Source organism: Perissodus microlepis, chromosome 16, assembly GCF_051167445.1.
Source record: "Perissodus microlepis isolate ML-2025 ecotype Zambia chromosome 16, ASM5116744v1, whole genome shotgun sequence".
NCBI classification, from domain to species: Eukaryota; Metazoa; Chordata; class Actinopteri; order Cichliformes; family Cichlidae; genus Perissodus; species Perissodus microlepis.
This window is the reverse complement of record NC_140476.1, coordinates 4,936,422-4,955,330: the sequence shown is the minus strand read 5'-3', so window position 1 is coordinate 4,955,330 and position 18,909 is coordinate 4,936,422. Positions and strand designations below refer to the sequence as shown.

At 39.8% G+C, this 18,909-nt stretch overlaps 1 protein-coding gene across 6 annotated transcripts in view; it reads left to right on the top strand.

Moving 5' to 3' along the window:
* obsl1b (obscurin like cytoskeletal adaptor 1b) overlaps nucleotides 1-18,909 on the top strand; it is a 41,662-nt gene that overhangs the window by 10,045 nt on the left and 12,708 nt on the right. For 3 of the 6 annotated variants that reach the window (XM_084954638.1, XM_084954637.1, XM_084954639.1), the window contains 25 exons: nucleotides 435-695; nucleotides 801-1,112; nucleotides 1,224-1,490; nucleotides 1,808-2,083; nucleotides 2,265-2,540; nucleotides 2,778-3,053; nucleotides 3,358-3,633; nucleotides 3,959-4,240; nucleotides 4,382-4,654; nucleotides 4,759-4,833; nucleotides 5,495-6,829; nucleotides 7,278-7,553; nucleotides 9,906-10,181; nucleotides 10,845-11,123; nucleotides 11,292-11,567; nucleotides 11,833-12,108; nucleotides 14,288-14,548; nucleotides 15,012-15,287; nucleotides 15,391-15,663; nucleotides 15,979-16,254; nucleotides 16,334-16,609; nucleotides 17,230-17,505; nucleotides 17,587-17,862; nucleotides 18,279-18,545; nucleotides 18,640-18,906. In XM_084954638.1, coding sequence (XP_084810764.1) covers nucleotides 435-695; nucleotides 801-1,112; nucleotides 1,224-1,490; nucleotides 1,808-2,083; nucleotides 2,265-2,540; nucleotides 2,778-3,053; nucleotides 3,358-3,633; nucleotides 3,959-4,240; nucleotides 4,382-4,654; nucleotides 4,759-4,833; nucleotides 5,495-6,829; nucleotides 7,278-7,553; nucleotides 9,906-10,181; nucleotides 10,845-11,123; nucleotides 11,292-11,567; nucleotides 11,833-12,108; nucleotides 14,288-14,548; nucleotides 15,012-15,287; nucleotides 15,391-15,663; nucleotides 15,979-16,254; nucleotides 16,334-16,609; nucleotides 17,230-17,505; nucleotides 17,587-17,862; nucleotides 18,279-18,545; nucleotides 18,640-18,906 — 7,740 coding nt within the window. The remainder of the gene's footprint in view (nucleotides 1-434; nucleotides 696-800; nucleotides 1,113-1,223; nucleotides 1,491-1,807; nucleotides 2,084-2,264; nucleotides 2,541-2,777; nucleotides 3,054-3,357; nucleotides 3,634-3,958; nucleotides 4,241-4,381; nucleotides 4,655-4,758; nucleotides 4,834-5,494; nucleotides 6,830-7,277; nucleotides 7,554-9,905; nucleotides 10,182-10,844; nucleotides 11,124-11,291; nucleotides 11,568-11,832; nucleotides 12,109-14,287; nucleotides 14,549-15,011; nucleotides 15,288-15,390; nucleotides 15,664-15,978; nucleotides 16,255-16,333; nucleotides 16,610-17,229; nucleotides 17,506-17,586; nucleotides 17,863-18,278; nucleotides 18,546-18,639; nucleotides 18,907-18,909) is intronic. The other 3 variants (XM_084954641.1, XM_084954643.1, XM_084954642.1) reach the window with 3 other exon arrangements.

Genomic DNA, 18,909 nt, shown 5'->3' with positions numbered 1-18,909 from the left:
AAAAAAGTAAAAACCTGTCCTGGCTAAACTACAAAGGACAGATATTCACAAAAATGAATGCATAGGTGTTAAACATTAGTTTTGTAACCAAGTTAAAACAGGTGCTTTACAAAAGCAGTCAAATACAAAAACAGATGCCTGCAGACACAGGTCTTTAGTAGCTAACATTTTTTGAGGTTGAATTTGAGGCACACAGCAAACGTTATTGGTGCCAGATCAAAAACTGTGACCTGCAAAGAAGGCACTGAGAAACAATTTTGTCCTCCTGATGAGATCAGCTGCAAATTTGCATGTTTAACATATACAGTGACAAACTGTTCTGAATTACAAACCTGTGACAGCTATGAACAACCCTAAATTGGATAAGCAGTTATGGAAACGGATGGATGTTTGCTGTGAGTGTCGTATTAACTCTCTTGGGTGTTTCTTTGCAGGCACAATTTTGCGGAAGCTTCCAAGAAAAGTGGATGTCTTGGAAGGTGAAAATGCTGCCTTTTGTGTTGAAGTAGAAAAAGAGGAGATGGATATACATTGGTACAAAGATGGCTTAGAGCTGCGTGAAACCCATCAGACCATTATTAAATCCTTTGGTCGAACTCACATCCTGGTTTTCGTCAACACAATGCCCCAAGACTCTGGCCTCGTGACTTTCCTTGTCGGCAGATCCAAGACTTCCTCTCAGCTAAGAGTGAAATGTAGGGCCCTCTGAAAATTACAGTGCCTTAGATACAATATTTGTCACAAAACTTGATCAATTTTCGAAGCAACCTTGGTGCATGATGACTTTTTTCTGGTTTCAGCGGCCAGACATTGTCCACCTAGTTGTCCAGTGGCTGTGCAGATCAACACAGAGCGTGCTAATGCAGCTCTTCTCTCATGGGTTCCTGCTCAGGATTCACGAAAGAATCCTCCCTCTGGATATGTGCTTGAACGGCAAGAGGTGGGCACTGGTTCGCAAGAATGGCTTCAGTGTCTGACCACCGATTCTGCAACCTCTGTGGAGATCCTTGGTGACAGTGTTCCATGTGAGGCGGATTACCGCTTTCGTATTTGCAGCGTCAACAAATATGGGAAAAGCAATAATGTTGAATTCCCTAAAACTGTTCACTTAGGTAACGTTTATTTTACTACAACTGCACTAAATCAATACCACTTGCTGTATTTCTCAATTAATCACAACAGGATACTTTTGCTATATGATTAAACACAATTTTATTTTCCAGTTCCTGTGGCCAGAATACAAGCTCCCTTACAGGATGCCTTGGTGCCAGAGGGGCAAGACGCTCTCTTCTCTATTGAGCTTTCTGCTTCAGTTATTGGTACATGGTTCTTAAATGGGACTCAGCTTCAGGAAGATGAGCGGTATTCCATGCGTCGGTCACGAGCACACCAATCTCTCCGCATTCGAGGAGTACGCGATACAGATAATGGAGCTGAGATTACATTCATTGCCTATGGCATCCGTGATTCTGCAGCACTTTACATTCAAGGTATGTCTGGAACATTTAGAAAAATGAAGATGAATTTGTAGGCTGGGTGGCGTATTACTTTCCTCAAATGTCTGCAGAAATGCATTCTGATGGATTTTGTATTACAAGAAAACAATTACCAATGAGCCACCATGTAGTCTTCTGCTTAATACCTGAACTTGGGCAGCCCGCCAGAGGCAGTCATCCAATTGCAATTGTAGAGGGCTGTATGTGAGCAAGCACACCTGTCAGTGTCTCACCCCAAAAAACCCATCCCTGTGAACACGTACCTTTTATTACACTCAGTGTTTTTTGCTTGTGTTTTCTAAAATTTGCAGCTCCTCTTGTCAAGTTTTTCCCATTGTCAGAGATGGATCGAAATAAATTTGTAGAAATTGGGAATCCCATTGTGCTCTACTGTGAGGTATCAGACCCTGCAGCTCTGGTGCACTGGTACAAGAACGGGGTGGAATTAAGATCTGTGGAAGGTCTTCATATCCAATCAGAGGGCACCATGAGACGAATTGTCATCCAGTCAGCAGAGTTATCACATTCAGGAGTCTACTGCTGTGATGCCATTGATGATGTCATCAGGTTCAATGTGGAAGTAGAGGGTGAGTAGAACAAGTTTCTTACATTGCGTTTTTTTGTTTTGTTTTTTGTTTTACAGAGACTAACCCTCTTCATTGTGACTTGTACCAAACATCTTTTTTATGTAAAAAATGCATGCTGTCTTCCTTTGAATCATTTTTTTTTACCACTTACCAACCCATTAAAATATCTAAATATCCATAGCCCCACCTGTGAGGTTTTCAGCACTCCCAGATGCTGAGAGGAACAAAACCATCCAAACAGGCTGCCCAATTGTTTTACAATGTGAGCTCTCAGATCCATCTGCCCAGGTGCACTGGTACAAAGATGGGTCAAAACTCCATTCTCAAAGTGGGGTAGATATCATATCCAATGGCTTGATGAGGAATCTGATTATCCATTCAGCAGAAGTTTCACACTCTGGCTTGTACTGCTGCAAGACAAAGGGTGACACCATCACTTTCAATGTGGACATCAAAGGTGATTTGTTTTAAGTGATGTGAAACATTAACGAGCTCCTACTCAGCAAAGCAACTAACTCTAATGATATTCTTGTATGTTGTCTGTTGCCTTTCATCTTAGAAGTGCTTAAGTGTGCGCTACCTTTTTTCAGTGTATTACAGCATGTTAGAAGTGGTCAGTAGATAGATTATGATAAATAATCTAAGTGGCATGAGGTTGATTTAAGGTTGACATCAAATCTAAACATATCTATAGCTCCACCTATGAAGTTCTCAGCTATTCCTGAAGATATGAGGATCAAGTCGATTGAAGCAGGCTGCCCCGTTGTGCTACAGTGTGTGGTGTCGGATCCCGAGGCCCATGTGCTGTGGTACAAGGACGAAATACAGCTCATTTCAAGCTCTGGCTTAGAAATCCACTCAGTGGGCAACACAAGGACATTAGTTATTCAGTCTGCAGAGCTGAGCCATTCTGGTGTGTACAGATGCACCACACAGGATGATACCGTGGAGTTTCAAGTGGAGATCAAAGGTGACTTTACGCTTCTTATCTTTGCGTTCATTTTGTAACCCCACCCCCCTCTTCATAGATGCCACTAATAATCCCTGCTTCTACTATGTGGTTTGAAGGAGTGTTTCGTGCACATAACTTTAAAGAGCAGTTAACCCACTAGGTGATTACTATTTATATACATTGGTTTTGCGACTCCTGCGGCTCTCTGTGAATTAAAAGTCTCCAAAGCCCTTTTCATCTTCTGCTCAGCAGTTACATTTTTGTAAGGTATCCATTTCCACGGCCTTGATTTTATTTAGCTGTCCTGCATTCCCACTGCTAGCTATACCAGTGATGAACTCTACTATCTTTGACGTTGAGGGAACCAAGTCACTCGAAGTGGGCAAACCTTTGGAGCTGGAATGTGAGGTTGCAGACTCTACTGTGCCTGTCTGCTGGTATAAAGATGGTAAAAAGCTCATCCCACAGAATGGTTGGGATATACAGAGTAATGGCACATCAAGGAAACTCATTATCCCATCTGCTGAGCTCTTGCACTCAGGGCTATACAGCTGTGAAACTTCTGATGACACTATCCACTTCACTGTGGATGCTAAAGGTGATTTGTTTTTACAATTAAATTGTTTTACTTTTGGATCTAATTCTAAAGCTTTCTGGAGACTAGATATGACTAACATTATGATATGCGTTTCTGTGTGTCTGTGTTAAAGTGGTGCTTTGTGTGAAGTTGTAACTGTCCATGGTAAAATCAATGTGTACTGACTAAATGAAAAAAGCATAACCCTTGAAAATGCATTTCTCGTTGAATTTGAGATGGCAGATTACTTCCCAGTTTTGGGGAAGTTAAACTTAATGCCCTTTTCTTCATAGTATGAATATGTTCCATTAAGTCCATAGTCATAATATTAATCATTAATCTTTAGCTCCAACGTTGCCATTGTCGCCTTCGCTGGAGGTTGTGGAGACACAGTTACTTGAAGCAACGTACCCCCCCGCTGAACCACCCTGTGAATCCTCAGACCCTGCTTTCCAGGTGTCAAAGCAGAGGGATACAGAACCTGATAGAGAGCCTGACAGAGAGCCTGAGTTTGAAAATGGAAGCATCAAGAACACCCTTGTTATTGAACCAACTCATCCTGCAAACTCTGGAGCATACTATTGTGCAACAGCAGATGATGTTGCCAAATTAATAGTAAAAAATCAAGGTGATTATACCTTTTCTGCAAATGTGGTTTCTGCTTCAGCTGTACTAACTCTTTGTGCAGCTTCTAGTAACATTTCTATATAAACATATAATGTATCAGTTTCTCTTTAAAGTCAGTTTCCCCCCCAATGATTGTTTGTAGTGCCACTTCCAACATATCTACTTGACCCTGATGACGAGAAGGCCAACTCTGCTGAACCACACTGCTCAATTGTTCAGCAATTTGAGATTTCAGATCCCGTTGCCAAAGCCTGTTGGTACAAAGATGGAACCCAGATCTACCCCAAAAGGGAAACTGACAGTGAATCCCAGAGAAGTAGCCAAATCTTTCCCCTCCAGTTACAATATGCCTCTGGTGATGTGAAGTTTGGCTGTGAAACAGCTCATGATGTACAGTTAAATGAGGACATAAAAGGTGGTTCCCCTCATTGTACCTGCACAATTAAGAATCAAGAAATAAGTTACATATGTAACGCTATCACCCAGCTCATTGTTTTCTCTTTGGCTTTGTCCAAACAGCAGAGCAGTGTCACTATCGTGATGAGATTGGTGAGATAGCTGATGCATCTACCCAATATACAGTGGATGGCAAAGGTGATTTGATATTTCAACATCAATCATCCATTTTAACCAAGCACATAAATGCCACTAACAATAGTGGTGTATTTTATTGTTAGCCCAATCATCTGAGGCATCTGTAAATCTTTTTTCCTTTAGAAAATTGCTCTGTGTCACATTGTCATCACTGGTTTCAGGTCATTTCCTGCTGTTTTTGCCTCTTAAATGGTTGATTAGTAGCTGTGTAGCTGCTTCTCATACTAACATATACGTTGTGTTTGTCACTTCATTCTTCATTTTAACAGTCATCTTTGCTTGTAACAAGCAACTTACCACTCTTAAAGTCCATCTTATGTCTTATTCATCACCAGATCCTCTCATTCACATTGCTGCCCTGAACGTCTCCCCGTTGCAATGACAACGAACTCTTGTCAAAGACAACAAAATTAATGTACCATAGGTTTTTATGGTGCTAATGTACAGATTTTTGGTATGAGAATATTAGGAGTCAGTTGAAGGAAGACATATTGGAGCTCACTTTCAGACCAAACCTGGTCGATCTTCTTGTTTGTCTTTGCAATGGATAATCCCATAACTCCATGCTAACCCACACTGATGTAAAATTCTGTTATAAGAAGAAGTATTGAGACCATCAACCACTGAAAACCTTTCTCTGTGTACATCACAATGCTTATAGCTACATCGCCAAGGCTCTCTTCTGACCAAGAGAAGAGCAAGTCCACAGAGGAGGCTTATCCTGTTGAAGTTATCCGGGTGTCCTCAAAATACAATTCTGGGATCTCTGGTGGCAAGGCTGGAGATGCTGAGACATGTGAAGACCATTCCAGTCATACACCAACTTCTCAGTCAGCATATGAATATATGTTTGACTGCACTGCATCTAAACAGCTGAACGAACTCTATGATGGTCAACAAATGGAAAAAGCCGAATGTCCACTGTACCATGACTCTGTAAACCCAATAACAACTCAGTCTGACACACACCATCACACTACACAGCTCAAAGATACACAAGGTGAGGAATTCATTTACTATGTACAGCATACGGAAGCCTCGTCTGAAGAACCTGACAATTCTTTGCAGACAGCTGTTCTGACAGATGAGTTTTGCAAGTTTTTGCAAATTGCAACTGTTCAGTCAGAGGAATCCACTTCCAAGAATCTAACTTTCCAATCAGAGGAGCTACATAGTTTAGGACAGACACCATCTGTCCAGTCAGAGCTAGGCAGCCTTCTACAGAATTCAGCTACAACATCAGAGCACAATACTGACACCTTACAGATTTCAATCAAATCAGACAGGATCTCTGAGTCTTTCAAAACTGCAACTCCACAGCCAGAGGATCTGATTGAATCCATAATCTCTGAAAGTTACAAATCAGAGGAGCCCTTTAAATCCTTACAGACTGTAGCTGTCAAATCAGAGGAACCATTTAAGTCATTGCAGACTGCAGATGTCCAATCAGAGGGGGCCTTTAATTCCATGCAGATCCCACCTGTGCTTTCAGAGAAGCCTTGTGACCATTTACAAACTGAAACAGTCTACTCAGAGGGGCCCTATAACTCTTTATGGACTGCAACTGACCAATCAGAGGAGTTCAACAGACTCCTACAGAAATCTGCTGATCTTTCAGAGGGGCTCAGTGACTTCCCTAAAACAGCATCCCTTCAATCATTGGATTTTTCTAACCTTAAAGAGGTAAAAACTTTCCAACAGGAGCCATACGACTTGCAGCAGTCTGCATATGTCAAATTGGATCATCCCGATAATACAGGACAAGCAGTTTCTAACGATTTGGAAGTGCTGTCCCTGCCAAGTCAGGAAGCAACAGTCCCCGCAGAGTTTTATCGCACCCTGGAGACTACGGAAGAACAAGTAGTAGTGACCAACTATGCAGAGCCTTGCAATATCAAGCAGACAGCAACTGTAGAATCAGAAGAGCTCTACCTCTCAGGGACACATGATGGTTACTGGAGTGACAGTGTCACTGCATATAAGGTGGCTGTTGAAGGTGATTTAAATGGTTAGCATTATCAAGCAAAAAATGAACGGGCACAATGATTGAGATTGCCTTTTTTTTGCAATCCTTTACACTTTGGCAATCTCTATAACTACTCACTTGACTTTATTTACACTAAAAGTACTTCAGTAGTTGAATTTGAGCTTGGGTGGTCTGGGAGGAACATTCAAAATAGAGCAAAGAGTAAATACATTAGCTTCAAATCCTAACTTGAATGCCCAGGTATCTCAAGTCTAACCAAAGACACATCTTGTTATATTACTAATAAACGAGGACATATTTTTATTATGACTTATTTTAACTCTCAAGGTTTATTGGCATGACTAATCTTGATGTTAGAATTTGATTTGCTCTTTCCTTTTGTTTTTAAAGCTTCATTTCTGTTGTAGTCAGTAATAGTGATGCAATTTTCTCTTGATGTTACCTCAAACATCCCCAGCTCCGCCTGTGAGAATTACAAGACTTTGTGAGGCTGAAAGGAACAAGTCTGTTGAAGGTGGTGAACCCCTAACGCTGCAGTGTGAGATATCAGATCCTAATGGTGAAGTTACTTGGTACAAGGACGGAATAAAACTTCTTGAAGCAGCTGGGCAGGACATGCTGGCAGATGGTTCTATAAGAACACTGACTTTCCGATCTGCGACACTGTCTCATGCAGGGATTTACAGCTGCAAGACAACAGATGATGCAGTGCAGTTTCATGTGGATGTTAAAGGTGACAAAAGATGCTTTCACCTGTTATGCAATTAGATTTTAGTGGAGGTTATTTGCATACAAATAAGTTTGCTTTACTCACAAAACGCAAGCTTTCTTTTTAGTTTTCTGGAAAAATAAAATTACTATAAAGTAGACAGATTGAACAGTTTCTCTGATAGAAAAAAAAATCAAGACACTTTAATATAGTTAAATACAAAACCTCAACTGATTGAAAAACTTCACTTTACTGTAATCATTTGCAATCTGCACAAAATGAGTTCTTGGATTAGGTTAATTTAAAAAAAAAAAATAATAAGTATAAGTACAATAAGTACAACACAAATATTTAAATTACATTTAACTAGTAACCACTGTCATGTGCTTTCATGACTTCACTCTATGATGTCTGAGTCCATGAATCACAGAGACTGAAACTACAGCTACCTGTGTGGTGCACTCTGGGAGTTCTGCTGGGATGAAATTTTTTGTAGGCCAGCCTTGAAGTACGGCCCTGGATCCCTTAATTAAAAAGTCAATTGGATTTCTCCAAATGCTTTTGGATTGTCACAGAAAATAAGCTCTGAGTAAAATAAAAATTCATGACACATTTGTTCAGCAGGATAATCTCCGCAAATGAATTCTAACTGTATGATTTCTGAAGTATAAGTACAATCTCAAAGAACTACACCATGGTCACATGACTTCTTAACACCAGTAAGCTACTGTGTCTGATGTTTTTATTTTGAATATGCTGTGACAACTTATACAGTCACATTTAGCCACTTGTTCGCAAATGGTTTCCTCAAAATTGACAAGTGGGGTAATTTCTTGCATATTCTATGTTGTACAACAAAACATTAACATCTCTGCAGGTTGTGTTAATCGTGCTAATCCTAGGCTTATTTTTGACAACACTGCTCAGGGGACATTAAGGCTCTGTCCAAGTTAGTACTTAGTTTATAGCATACTCCATTGAAGTTAACGAATGAGAGTTTTCAAACACTGTGCCATGCTCTATTTTATCTCTAAATCAAAATTAAAGAACTAGGCACTGTCTACAATTAGCTAAAGTTGCCCTAGAAAGACAGTGCGGCTTAATCTGATTTTTGACTTATTATCCAAGAGGAAGTTAAGTGTTTTGCAAAGTCTTTAATTTGCCAAGCACTCAGGTAGCACATACTCTGCGTTCTTTTGTAGAGAAATACCCTTGCTTGGCTGAACTAAAACAATTCAGTAGAATGACACAAGTAACATAGCAAAGACTGCAGCAATGAGCCTGGCTAACTTGCAAGTCTACTTCTAATATCAAGCAGTCTTGGAGGCTGAGATCATTCTCTTACAGTGTTACAAATGATGTCTACATGTTTACCAAGCTTCTGACATGCAGTAAATACACTGTATAATACAATGTATAATGTGAGAAGGATGGTGGGTTGTTAGGGATTTAATTGCTGAGGTTCTTAAATTTAACTTACTAGAACAGTATTATTACAACTTAGGTGAGAACATGGACAAAAAAGTCCTTTGAGAGTATTTTAGTGTTCAAGCAGAGCAAGTTTAAAAAAGGTCTTTGGGAAAAATATATATTCTTGATTGGGGCTAATGGAAACAACTGTAGCTTTAATAGGGGTGCATTACGGCTCTCTGTGGGACATCACTGACATGTGAACTGACCAAACATGCCCAAATTCAGTATATTAACCCTATCATTAAGTCATAATATCCAATTAATGAAATCCTTGTCCCTGCCAAGACAGTATACAGAAGCACACAGCCTTGACGCAGGCAAAGGTATTTTGACCCAAATGTCTTAGATGTCTTCACAGTTGTGTCAAAATAAATGTGAATTGCTTTGTCAGGTACCCAGGGTTTCATTAGTACATTCACTCTTTGCTTGACTAAGTAAGGTGACTGAACATTGGAAGAATTCCAACTTTCCAGCCTCCTACTGTAAAGGCAGGAATTTTCTTAAGGCTAAATCATCTTCTTTACTCATACTGTAGGCACTGACCGAATGTGTAAAACAAAAAATGACTTTCAACCATTTGTAAGCATAAACCTTTGCTAATTAAGTATACTTTATCATACATTTGCTGTCACTGCAGAACCACCTCAGTTGGGTTTTTTTAAAAAAAATTGATGCAATAACTTTCTTACAAGACCGACTGTTAATATTAATAAAACGTTTGGTAGACCAGGTTTACTAAATGTATCTAGCTGAATCTTTCCTTACAAATACTAATTTGAAAATTTTTAACGTAGTTTATTGATTTTATTGGAAAGCTTCAGTTTTATGGCTTTGCTTTGCTTCTTTTGGTCCATTACAGTACATGTTTTATTGACCAGTTCTATCTTACATTCAATCCTGTAGCTCCACCTCTGACATTTTCAGCAATGTCTGAGGTTGACCAGAAAATGACGGTCATAGCAGGCTATCCCATTGCTCTACAATGTGAATTGTCAGACCCCACTGGACAAGTCAGTTGGTACAAGGATGGAACAAAGCTCCTACCCCAGAGTGGAGTAGACATCCAGTCAGAGGGAAATTTGAGGAGTCTAGTTGTCTCATCAGCCGAGCGGGCTCACACGGGTGTATACCGTTGCGAGTCAAAGGATGATGACATCCAGTTCACTGTGGATGTAAAAGGTGATGCTCAAAAAACTCTGCAGCGCTTTCATTGTCTTGCATTGCCACTAACAGGTTAACAGCAGGTGATTTAGTCACGTTTTTGTAGTGACCTAACAGAAAATTGTTCATTTTCCGGCCTTCCTAATACACTACTCATGCCACGTTAAAAAGCAGAGGCCAAATGTAAGTCATTTTTTATGTGACTTTAAAGAAAAACTACTCCCCATCACACCTATTCATGATGACCCCTTTTTTAACACTTTAATAAGAGTAGAATGAAAGAATATAGGACATCGTCACACTAAACATCTCATTAAAAATGTGGTGTCATAATGCAGCTTCTGAATAAGCATATCCGATATATAAAGAAAGCTGTGAGTCTACTTTATTCTTTTTAATGTCACTAACCATATGCACTTCTTGTGCCATAAACACTCTTATGTCTAACCTGTACTTTTTGTTGGTTTCATATTGATCGTTGCTCTTCTAGACATTCTAGATGTCTTTGAGTTCTTGTTTATGTTGTTTTGTCAAAAGCACCTTGTTCTTAAAGACCTGTGTCAGCTGTCTGCTGCTTTGGTTGAATTTAAGTTCCTACTCATTTCTAACTGCATAAAGTGTAGTTTTAATATTTAAAGACACTTTATTAAGACAATCTTTTGCAATTTTAAAAACCTACAGCCCTACCTGTGAAGTTCTCAGAGCTTCAAGAGAATGACCGGAACAAGTCCGTCGAAGAAGGCGCTCCCATTGTCCTGAGATGCGAACTCTCTCATGATCCCTCTGCTCATGTCGACTGGTATAAAGACGGGGTAAAAGTTCTGCCACAAAACAATGTGGAAGTACAGTCAGATGGACTGACAAGGACACTGCTCATCCCTTCAGCTGGAAGCGCGCATGCTGGTACCTATGAATGTTCAACAAAAGATGACACTGTGACTTTTAAAGTGGATGTAAAAGGTGATTTATTTCTATCCTCGTTATCGTCTTATGGTTCTTATTCTCTGTTGTGAGTGGCTGGAACATAATTTGATTTGAATGATCATGGGAAAATGGTATGACTGGCTGGACTGTGTTTTGCCTACCACAAGCATCTTACCTAGTACCCTTGTTATTCTCCTCTTTTAGGCCGATCGTCACAGATCATGCCACTCCCACTGTCAGAAAAATACAAGCTGATTGCAGCTGGTTGTCCGATTATCCTCCAGTGTGAGGTCTCAGACCCTGTTGCCCAGGTTTCCTGGTTTAAAGATGATTTGGAGCTATTCTGCAAAACTGGGCTTGATATGAAAAGAGATGGCAACTTCAGAAAATTGATGATTCCTTCTGCTAAAGTCTCTGACTCTGGTCTCTACAGCTGTAAATTTGCAGATGACATTGCGACATTCCATGTGGACGTCGAAGGTGATTTTCTTACATTCCCTTTCAGTTAAAGAGCTTGCAAGTGTGAGTTTGGGGCATTTTAGCATGGCCATAGTTACCATAGTTACCCTTAAACTAGGCACTTCTTTTTATTCATGCAGTTGAAAACACCTTTTGAAAAACCAAGTCTAATCCTAGCTGTGCTAAATTAATCAAACCCAAAAAGTCTTATTTTCGCCCTGCTTGTTAAATGATGCTCTGTCAGCTTAACAGCAGTCCTCTGCAAATCTTTTAATACCCCCCCCAGCTACTCCTGTGAGGTTTTCAGCAATTCCAGAGGTTGCGAGAAACAAATTTGTTGAAGCAGGCTGCCCAATTAAGCTGCAGTGTGAAGTCTCAGAGCCAACTGCCCAAGTCTATTGGAACAAAGATGGAGAACAGCTACTTCCAGAGAGTGAATATGAAATCCAAGCTAAAGAAATACTGAGAGCACTGGTCATTCAGTCAGCAGAAGTCAGACACTCTGGGATGTACAGCTGTGAGGCCGCAGATGACCATATAGAATTCAAGGTGGATGTTGCAGGTGATCTAAGTATTTTGAGCTTCGTCAGAATTACTAACCATCTATTAATACTTTGCTAGTAGACTAGCTTAGGGAACAATATTTGAACGTATAAGTTAGATGTGTTAATGCTTGATTATGTACTTCGTCTTGTTTATAATGTTGGTGAACATATTTATCCAAATTAAAAATGTAAAATTTGGAGTTTTTGCTATGATTTTGATCACAGATGGGTAATTACTCACTTTTAAAATTTCATCAACCCTGCTTCCAGAACAATGTAACAGAGAAATAACACTTGCAGATTTTCGGAGAAAAAGAAAAAACAGCTAAAGAGCCAAACTGATTGGCTCTTTAGCTGGTGGAGACCAAAAATGAGATATAAAAAAGAAAAGAAATTTAGATTTAGGCTTTTTCAAGACATAAATGTCTTTGTCTATGTAAATCAGCACAGACTAAGGGCTCAGGAAACTGCTGAAAATGTTGAGAAACATAGGTTGATCAGAAATGAAGCCAGATTCAGCAACTAATATAAAATAATATAATCCTCAACTCTAATGTTTCCAAAAACACAATTTGATCAATTATAATACAGTACATAATACAATTTTGAAAAAACAGATGCCTTGTTTGTCTTTTGACTGTGTTTTACGTTGTTTTGATCTACTGATTAGTTTCATTTTAACTTGCTTTTTACTACAGCCTCAATCAAAAGTTTAAGATCACTTAAAAATGGATCACTTAAAAACTTTAAAAAATCATCTTTTACATGGTTGGATCAACCAACAAGAAGAAATGAGAGTGAGACAAAACATTTTTTGGAGCATGCAATTTATTGAAAACAACGCTTAAACTAAACAGCCTGTTTCAAAGCTGATCAGAAATTTAGGACCACACCTCCAAAAAAACCCAGTAAAAGAATAAAAAGAATAAAACTTTCTTCCACCTTTCAATGTCCAATGTTTGGTGCTCTCTTGCAAAGTCCAAACGGTCAGTTCTGTGGCGTTCATGGACACGAGGCCACCTCTGTGGTTTTCAGCCTTGTCTGAGGTTGACCAGAAAATGAAAATGATGTCAAGGAGACGTTTTTTTTATTTTTGAAGCCCTTCAGTGTCTGATGGTTATGGGGCTGCAGTCGGTACCAGTAATGGCCTTAATTTGGGTCGAGGATTGTCCACTTTCTTGATGGACAGCCAACTGGATCCACCGGCTCAGTGCTGGTGAAATTTGGGGGGTTTTCCACTTGACATTTTGGTTCCATAACCCTCAGGATTATTTAAGCTGCAATTGTGCGCTGCAAGAGACACTGCATATGCAGTTCAACAAGCCAACCACATTCAAAAAGGGAACATTTTTTTGCCTTTGCCATCAGAACGTCATGACAGTGTGACTGCCTGACAGAAAATGACAATGAATCCACATTTTTGCACAGATTAGGCCTTTTAAAGGCTTGTGGTCCTAAACTTTTGATCAGCTGTAAAACAGCCTGTTTCGGTTTAAGTATTGTTTTCAATAAACTGCATGTTCAAAAAAATGTTTTGTCTCACTCCCATTTCTTGGAACCTTGCTATGATCCAACCATGCAAAATATAATGTTTTGCCATTTTTCAAGTGGTCTTAAACTTTTGTTTGGGACTGTATGTTTAGGCACTGAACACTAATGGTTAGGTTCAGGAAAAGATCTTGGTTTGGAATAAAACCCCTTCTCAAAAGTGGCCATGCACACTGAGAAATTATGCTTCCCAGTGAGTTTAAATATGGTGCCAATTCATACTTTATGAGTGTCCATATGCTATGACTTTGAAGTAAGACCTGTTTATGGGTGGAACCATAAACCCAGTGTGTCACTGCACCAACACCAAAGGACAACTTGTGGGTACCCGATAGATGCCCGTCTTGACACAACAACAGTATCTGACTCCCTAGGAATGAGACCAGGCATACTACACTATTATTACATACTACATTGTAGTGCTATATGTTAAAATAATGGTGTGATTTCACTGTCTGCCAAACAACATTTGCACCATTCTGGAGCCAAATATCAATTAATTAAAATCACTGTTGGCATACCTCACCCTTGACTATAAAAACTGAAGTAAGTTGTACAGTGTAGGATAACAAACGCAAATCTGTTTACCATTGCTATCTGGTTACTGTTAATGAATTGAAGATCCTATAGCATGGGTTTGATTCTCAGCTGTTCCAGAGGCTGAGAGGAACGATCCTCTTGAAGCAGGCGGACTGATAAAACCAAAGTGCGAGATCTCACATTCTGCAATCCAGACCTGCTTGAATGAGGATGGAATAAAACTCTTGCCAGAATCGGAACTAAACGTTGATTCAAAGAGCAAAAAGAGGACACTGGTTATGAAACCGGCCACATCTTCATGCTCTGGCGTGTACAATTGTAAAACTGATGATGATTCAGAGTTCAACGATTTCTGTGTGGAGGTGAAAGGTGATATGATCTCTTTTGGCCATGTTTTCTTGGCAAATGTTTTAACTGTTCTGTTTTGTACACCTTCATGACCTCTAATACTTAACAAAGCAAAACCTGATCATCATCGTATCCATCGTAGCTGATTTTCTTAAACGTCTAAACATTTAGCTGCTTTCTGTATACATGCTTTACATTTTAGGACAGCGTCTTCAGTGTCCAGCATGTATTTTGATGAACTTTTTTTCCCGCAAACCCGTGTAAATAGTATTTCATGAGTGCACTGCCGCACATATGTTTTTACATCACTTCAAATGTGGCTTAACACCCACCAATGCTTCTGTGAGGAGTTATTATCTTGACAGCAAAGCTTAAAATCAGCATGACTAGGCTGTGAAAACTTGTGCATGAGCATAAATAATGAGATCTAGATTCATCCGAAAACTTATTTTAGTATTTTTTTTGTTTTTGTTTTTTTCTGCAGCACCACCGGTAACATTTGCTGATATCCCAGAGAGGGACCTTTTCCAGAGTGTTGTGGAACATGAACAGCTTGTTCTGTCATGTGAAGTATCAAGGTCTGATGGTGTTGTCAAATGGTACAAAGACGGAACTGAAATGCAACCAACCAATAATGTTACAATCCAAGCAGAGGGCACCAAAAGAAAGCTGATTATACATTCAGCCCAACTGTCCGATACAGCTACATACACATCCCGTGTAGGAGACAATGTTTTAGTCTTCAAAGTTAACATACGAGGTAATAAAATACTCAAATACAACAGTCCAGAATTCAAAAACATCTGCTGATTGTATCTGCATATACAGATGTGGCTTCAATTGCTTGTACTCTTCCCCCAAAGAACCTCCTGTGACGATAATCTATCCCAAGGAGGATGTCCACCTTGACCGTCATGTCCCCGACGAAATTATTCTAAGCTGTGAACTGTCTCGTGCCAGTGGTGTGGTCAGCTGGTATAAAGACGGTCAAAAGCTTCAAGAGAGTGAGAACATCAAGCTCAAGGTAGAAGGGCCTTATCGACGACTTAAGATACTGTCTAGTGGAGTAGAGGATTCTGGAGAATACGTCTGTGATACAGCTGACGATTCAATATTCTTTCACCTAAATATCACAGGTACAAACACCTGACACTATAGATACTGTCTGTGCATGTAGGGATATGTCACTGTTCTAAGAGAAAGGAGCACAATGTCCTATTAGGGGGTTGGTATATTTAACTCAAACAAGTCAATGTCACGCATCATCAGAATATTTTTAAGACTAAAATATTGATATCTAAATGGCCTCCCACCAAGGTAAGGTGAAATTAACTCTGGTCTGTTGCTCTACAAAGAGCTGAGAAATATTTTAACTGCTGCATACAGAAGCCTTTACACTATAATGCAGTATTGTTTTAATTGAAAAGCTGGGTAATAACGTTCACTTTCAGAACCTCCAGTGAAGATTGTATCCCCAAGTCAGTCAGAAATGGAACTGTGTCAGCAGACCTCTGAGAGGATGGTGCTAAGCTGTGAGATCTCACGGCCCAATGCAATGGTACGCTGGTATCGTGATGGACTCGAGGTGGAGGAGAACGACAATCTCATTCTGGAGGTGGACGGTGTCTACAGAAGACTTATTATACCTGAAACCACTGTCAAAGATTCAGCAGAATATGTGTGCGACACAGCGGATGACTCCAAGACGTTCTTTGTAAACATAGCAGGTAATTAAACTTAATAATTAGAAGACTCTTGCTATGTCAGCATATATCCACTCTAACTTAAGATTCACTTAACACACAGAGCCTCCTGTTCGCTTCATTCGTCCTCGGAAGATGGCAAGTAGAGTAGAGAAAATGGCCGGGGAGACTCTAGTTCTAGACTGCGAGGTTTCAAGATCAAATGCTGAAGTCACTTGGAAGAAGAATGGGGAAGAAGTCGAAGACTCTAGAAACATCACAATCCTTGAAGATGGCGTCATCCGTCAGTTGACCATTCACTCGCTGACAGTGGAAGATGCTGGGCAATATGTCTGCGACGCAAAAGACGATGTAATGGATTTCAGTGTGATAGTGCAAGGTAGGTTAAGCCTCATGCCTGAATTATGCTTCTGGGGTGAATCTATGTAGAGCCACTGATGTTGCCCATGGAAGTGGCAGGCTGCATTGATGGTGATGTGTGGTTATATTTCTAGGAAGGCTTCATAAGGGTTTGTGCTTACGACATATCTATGGTGTAGATTTAACACAGACGTACTGTCTGTAAACAGGCCTAGAGACTAGTTGCTGATCTCCAGTTGCTAGAGAAAAATGTGTATGTGTCCCAGCACCAAAAACCTTGTGATTGTTTTGGTTTCTAGCAGATTGCTGCAGTTGCCTGTAGTGTGCATGAAAGATAGAGATTTGTCTGCAAACACTACATTTACACTCCAAGCAGCAGTAAAACCTGGAAAACATTGACAAAAGTAGGACATTATTGCTTTAACAAACACATTTTAGAAGGCACAACTTTTACTTTGAAGGCAAATGGTTTCCAGACTGTTTTACTATCATTTGGGGAATAGTTTGCGAGTGCAGCGTATATAGCTTGACTGTCCTGCAACCATTGGCTAGCAGTGAAGGGATACGTTTTTTCTTTGCAGATGGTCTGGCAATTATTCTGTTCCAATAAATGGAATGTTGTGTTTTCTTCATTTTCAGAATTACCTGTAAAAATTCTTGGAAAAACAGATGCAAAAATAGAAAAACAATTCTTAGTATCAGATGACATTATTCTTGTATGTGAACTCTCAAGAGCCAATGCCTCAGTCAGCTGGTATAAAGATGACAAGCTTATTGATGACAATGAGCGATACTGCATCGAAGAGCAAGGTGTTTTCCGATCTCTGGTGGTCCTAAATGCGGCATTTGAAGATTCAGGGGAATATACCTGCGATGCAGTGGATGATAAAATGGTCTTCTATATCACTGTCAAAGGTAATATTAATAATAAATACTTAACAACTTGTCTTTCCTTTATGTTGAACACAAAATGATAATGTGCTTGTTTTTGTTCAGAGCCTCCTGTGCAGATCATTGGAAATGCAGGCCACCCAGAGCATCATATACTGGTAGCAGGAGATGATCTTATTTTGGAGTGTGAAGTGTCTCGGCCAAACGCCACAGTTGAGTGGTTATGGAACGGCAAGAGACTGAAACCAGATACTCGCGTAAAAATTGACAGCTATGACGTTGTTAGGAAGCTTGTTCTCTCTGGACTTCAGCCCTCGGACTCCGGAGAATACATTTGCGATGCCCTCGATGACAAATTGATAACAATTGTAGAGGTCCAAGGTAAGTTAAGATGATGTTCAAAGATGTGTCAGAATTTCATATGACTAGGTTTAACCTCCTAAGACCCAAACTCTTTCATGGCATGCATTTTTAATTTTTCTTTGCTATTTGGGTTGATTGGGACCTGATGAATGTAAAGACAAAGAATTACCAGATTTTTTTTTTTTTTACCTAATTTTTGTTTCTGAGAAAAATGAGATCCACATATGAGGACATTCATTTAAAATTTTGATAGAACAGTGGCAGTATAACGTCCTTGTAAGTGGATATCAGGCCCTTGTAGAGAAAAATTAAGTATTTTGGTCTAGACAACCCAAAATGTGATGTCCACATATATGGACGCCAGGTCCTAGGAGGTTAATGATGCTTGCACTTGGAATTTCAAGCAGCTTCTTTGTAAATGTATTTTTGCTCAGAGCCGCCAGCCAAGTTTCTGAATAAAAAAGCAAACAACATCACAGCCTATGAAAACGAGAGCGTCACACTGTGTGCCATTGTGAGCCATGAAAGAGCAAATGTTCGGTGGCTGAAAGATGGCCAACTATTGAACGAGGAGAACATTCACATCTCCAGTGTGGGTAATACCCACAAGCTCACCATTAATCCTCTGCAGCTGTCTGATTCTGGAGAATATGTCTGTGACGTAAAGACAGATGAGATGTATTTCAGTCTTTTAGTCAAAGGTAGGAATTTGTCACTTAACAAAATGTGACCTCTCTTTCTAAGTATTTGATTACAAGATGCCATGATCTAAAACTGTATTTCTTGGCCCAACAGAAATGAAGGTTAAATTTATCAGACAGTTGGAGAATATCAAGGCTCTAAAGGGAACCCGCCTTACGTTACAATGTGAGATCAACAAGCCAAAAGGAGACGTTCAGTGGCTAAAAAATGGCAACGAGATCCCTCCTAGCCGTCGGCACACAATCAGGGCTCAAGGTAGAGAGCGGAGCTTTACCATCCACCAACTAATGGAGGAAGACAGTGGAGAATATGTCTGTGAATCCACAGATGACAGGACCTCAGCCACTGTTACTGTAGAAAGTA